The sequence below is a fragment of the Ailuropoda melanoleuca genome, unplaced genomic scaffold (genome assembly GCF_002007445.2).
Source record: "Ailuropoda melanoleuca isolate Jingjing unplaced genomic scaffold, ASM200744v2 unplaced-scaffold6900, whole genome shotgun sequence".
NCBI lineage: Eukaryota > Metazoa > Chordata > Mammalia > Carnivora > Ursidae > Ailuropoda > Ailuropoda melanoleuca.
Genome location: NW_023243837.1, coordinates 1 through 4,837, shown reverse-complemented (window position 1 = coordinate 4,837; position 4,837 = coordinate 1). Strand labels below are relative to the sequence as shown.

General features: G+C 45.9%; 2 gene segments (V, D, J or C); both read right to left on the bottom strand.

The window, feature by feature from the left end:
* Positions 1-1,500: 1,500 nt before the first annotated feature.
* LOC109488739 lies at positions 1,501-3,136 on the bottom strand. The segment is given in 2 exon segments: positions 1,501-2,200; positions 2,524-3,136. Coding segments are annotated over 2 exon segments (468 nt in total).
* Positions 3,137-3,319: 183 nt separating this feature from the next.
* Positions 3,320-4,636, bottom strand: LOC117800371. The segment is given in 3 exon segments: positions 3,320-3,727; positions 3,925-4,332; positions 4,493-4,636. Coding segments are annotated over 3 exon segments (492 nt in total).
* Positions 4,637-4,837: the final 201 nt, after the last annotated feature.

Below are 4,837 nucleotides of genomic sequence, written 5' to 3'. Positions count from 1 at the left end.
ACACACACACACACACACACACACACACACACACACACACACCCAACGTGGGCAGCACCATCTTCCTCAATTCTCCAAACTATGTGGTGCTGCTTTTCCCTGACCCTTTCCCGAGGGCACAGCACACACTGAGGTGCTTCCACACCAGCCCTGGGTTTCCATTTCTCTAGTCCTTCATGCAAGTTTGCCCCTCTCCATCTGCAGCTCATTTTCTAAAATTAGTTCAGTGTCACTGCCTGCTAGGAGCTTCTTTCCTGTTTCTCTCTGTGTTTGTGGCTTTCTGCCCTTTTGGATATCTTTACTATCTTTTTTAATAGAGTTTTAGAAAAAGGAAGAGGTAAACATGCATTATTAATCTAGCATGGGTTTTTTTTAAAGATTTTATTTTTAAGCAGTCTCAACACTCAACATGGGGTTCGAACTTACAACCACGAGATCCAGAATTGCAGCTCTAGCTCCTGAGCTAGCGGTAACCCTAGTCTACCATTTTATCCAAATGTCAGAGAAAAATTCTTACTATTACCTTTTTGAATTGTTTCAAGTACATTCTGACATGTATTTATATTGATAGAGGTTTCAAAAAGTTTATAATTTAAACCAATAAAAAATTGATTTAAACCAAAAATATACACTAATATATAAGAAAATGTATTAATATTCTAAACACGGCTCATTCATAAAATCTGCTGAAGTGGATCATAATTAAAGAAGATCATCAGGCACCTGGGTGGCTCAGTTGGTTAAGCAACTGACTCTTGCTTTTGGCTCAGGTCATGATCTCAGAATCCTGAGATCAAGCCCCATGTCAGGCTCTCCGCTCAATGAGGAGTCTGATTGAGATTTTCTCCCCACCTCCCGCACTCCCCCAAATCCCCCCCACATATGTATGCTCTGGCTGTCTCTCACTCTCTTTCTAAAGTAAATAGATAAGACCTTAAAAATATTTTAAAAAATAAGGAAGATTGCAACCTTTTTGGCAAAGTCCTGCACTGCAATACAGACAACTGCTTTTCTATTATTCTTTGTACAACTTCACTTACCCCCCATACATTCTCCCAATCCCATGATTTGTGGCTCTCTGTGACAGCTTGCAAAACAAGAATTAGAGAAATCTATAGGATCTCCCCCCCCCAGTGTCACCTATCTATTTATATTGTTAGGAAACATCAGTGCAAGAGCATTTTCTCTCACCATATTTCCTAGGCACTGAGAAGGATCTCCTTGAGTTCCTACTGTCAGAAAGCCAATTGATCTATTTAACTGGCTAGCCATGACCCACTTCCTCCGTTCTGTTTCTGCCCCCACCCCTTCATGTTGAATATTAGCCTGTGTTTACCACCTGATTTACCAGAAAAGAAACCAGGGCTGAGTTCCCTGGCTTCTCTTTTCCTTGCTTGGGTACATGTGTTCTTCCTCCTTTCTTCCCTTCCCTTCTTTCTCTACTGAATCCTGGTTTGGGGCTGAAGCTCTCCCATCACCTCTCCTGCCACACTCTGTCAGGAAGACAATGGACATCACCACCTTCTCAGACACACCGTGTGTCTCTAAAAGTGTCACAGACACAGCAACACTCACCAGGATACCCTGAAAAACTTGTGGGGCTGGACGTTCACTGCAAGGATGAGCAAGAGACCACGTGATTTTACCTGGAAATTACCTACTCCCTGGCTGAGGGACTCTTGGCATCAAATTGTCCTCAGTGTCACTAAGGAACAGCTGGAGTGGGGATGATACTTCTGGTTCCTATACTCTCGGTGTCTCTGTGATTTTGTATCAAGCAGACACTGGGGGACAGACAACCACAGACTGAGCTGGAACCAGAGTGGGTCAGTCAGAGACTCTCAGCATCCAGGCCCCTGTTCTGCTCAGAGTTTGCGCTCAGCTCCCCCTGTAGTCCCTGTCACTGTGTCACTCATGGCACAGTAGTACACAGCTGAATCTGATGCTTGCACTGAGCCTTTCTCCAGGTGGAAGGATTTGGAATCTTTGTCATAGGTGGCTTCAAATCCTTTGTTGATTCCCTTCTCCTTCTCCTTCATGGCTTTCAGAAGGAGCTGTAGACCTTCTCCGGGATGCTGGACATACCAGAAAAGAGTGGGGGACCATGTCGTTGAAAAAGTACAGTTTATAGTCAGGGACTCCTTTTCTAAGAGGGTCAGTTGGCCTTCTGACTGGGTCACTGAGTCTCCTTGGGTTTGTCCTGAGGAAAAAGAAGAGACCTGTGTCACCTGGGCATAAAACTCTTGAATAAAATTATAGTCAAAAGTTTTCTGACAGGGGCGCCTTGGTGGCTCAGTTGTTAAGTGTCTGCCTTCGGCTCAGGGCGTGATCCCAGAGCCCTGGGATCGAGCCCCACATCAGGCTCCTCCGCTGGGAGCCTGCTTCTTCCTCTCCCACTCCCCCTACTTGTGTTCCCTTTCTATCTGGCTGCCTCTCTGTCAAATAAATAAATAAAATCTTTAAAAAAATGTTTTCTGACACAATGGAAGAAAGAATCCAAGTTTTAAGAGGCATTTTACTTACCAAGCATTAAGAGTACCGCAGTCACGAAACCTGGAGAACACTTCATCTCTGCAGTGTCACCTAAATAATGTTCTTCTTTCTTACCATGAAGCAGCTTTGGAGTGACAGAGAAATGATCAGTGCAAGCCCACATTTCACACAGGAAATGTGATTGTGGTAGGAAGCTGCGCCCCCTGGTGGACGGGGCCTGAAGTGCGTGCGTGTTGGCCAGAGTCCTCCCCAAGTCACCATGTGTTTCATCTCTGACTTCATGAGGCACATGTCAGTTTTCAGGTGCCCCTGGAATTCTGAACAGCAATCCTGCCCTCTCAGGTCTATTTTGTTCTTAAGACACTACCTGCTATGGAAGTTCTTTAACACAGCTTCGGAGGGCGTTTCTGTAGGTGGGAGGATAATAATCTTCTAAGCATCTTACTACAGTGCTTCATATTCTCATGTGCCATGTGGGCCAGCCTGTAACCCACCGACTGCCAGAAATGGGTTGGGGTTGAACATGGAAAAAGTAATAGGAAGTCAGGTCATTGCTGAGTGATTCTTTGTTTTTGGTACTGTGCCCCAATATTTAGAACTGTGACTGTCATTTTTTTAAGCACTCCGAAATAATTGTTAAATTAAACAGAAATGAACAAATGGCCTTTAATTGGTATACAGTATTTACTGGGTCCTAAAATAATACCAATTATAAGGAATACTTGTCTTTTTAATGAAGACTTTCAGAAGAAAAGTCACACTATTTTATAGTCAATGATTTTAATAGTCAAATATTCCAGAAAATCAGAATTGTTCAATGGTGGAATATATGAATTCTAGACAGAAGAAACATCATGAATGAAGTTGAATCCCACAGAATGATCTCAGATTCTTTTTCTTTTTAAGATTTATTTATTTATTAGAGAAGGAGAGGAGAAAGCGAGGGGAGGGGCAATGGGAGAGGGAGAGGGAAAGGATTCCTCGCTGTGATTGCAGCCTGATTCAGGACTTGATCTCATGACCCTGAGATCATAACTTCAACCAAAACCAAGACTTGGGGGCTCTGGGTGGCTCAGTCGGTTAAGCATCTGCCTTCACCTCAGGTCATGATCCCAGGGGCCTGGGATGAACAGCACGTCAGTCTCCCTGTTTGGCGGGGACCCTGCTACTCCTCCTCCCTCTGTTGCTTCCCCTGCTTGTGCTCACTCCCTCTCTTCCAAGAAAATAATAAAATCTAAAAAACCAAACAACAAAAAAAACAAGAGTTCAATGCTTAACCCACAGAGCTACTCAGGCACCCGAATCTGTGATTATTATCTTATGTTCTCCCTGTTGTGTTGACTCCAGCATAAGGTGGTTATTTTATCTGAATCAGGAATGGGTCATCTCCATCCTAATCTTAACATATGCTTTTACTGCCTAACATATTACCTTCCACTTGCAGACCAACAAAGGACAAACGCGCTCCTGGAAGGTCTGTGTCAAAGGCCAGGGGCTGCCCCACTGGCAGGTTTGAGTGCAGGCAGCAGGTGTCTGGGGAGCAGTGTGTGCTTGCTGCGCAGAAGTACACAGCTGAGTCTTCAGGCTGCGTGTCTGCGATGTGCAGGGACAGATGTCTGGCCGTCCTGCTCAGTGAGACAGTGAGCCTTTGGTCTTCTTTTGTGGCCGTGGTGGAACGAATGTCTATAAGGAGCTGGGGACCTTTTCCAAGCTCTTGCTTATACCAAGGGAAGTAGACTGAGGCACTGTCTGAATAGCTGCAGTTGATGACAGAGCTGCGTCCCTGTCGCACACTCAGGGTCGAAGGCCGCTGCTCCACCATCTCTCCTTGGCTGAACCCTGTGCAGAAAGAAAAGGTTAGAGAAAGGAGAAGAGATTCCAGGTTCTTACGCTTCTGAATGCTCTTTTCTACACTAATGGGGGAACCCTGAATAAAGCCGTTCTTGACTTCTGAAGCCCATCCACTAATATCCTCCGTGTCCCATACTTGTCAACTCACAGCTCAGCTGCAGCCACGAGAACACGACTAAAGCTCCCCTGGATGTCCTCATGGCTCCTCCCCGTTAGACCAGCTTCACAACTGCAGCCTCCAGCCAGCTCAGCTCCTGCTCTTGTCAGGCCGACCCCTTCCTCTAACAGAGTACTTTCCCACAATGTCCCCCAGCCAATGAGAAGAAGGCCCTGCTCCTGCCACTGTCTAGTGCACCAGATGCACGAAAACGAGCCCTCCACGTGCTCTGCCTCAGCGCAGGCGCAGTACCGTCTGTGGTCGCAGCGCTACTGATCTCACGGGGAAATGCTCCTCTCCTCCCTGTGCCTCTGAGGAGCTCACCTGCAGGAAAGC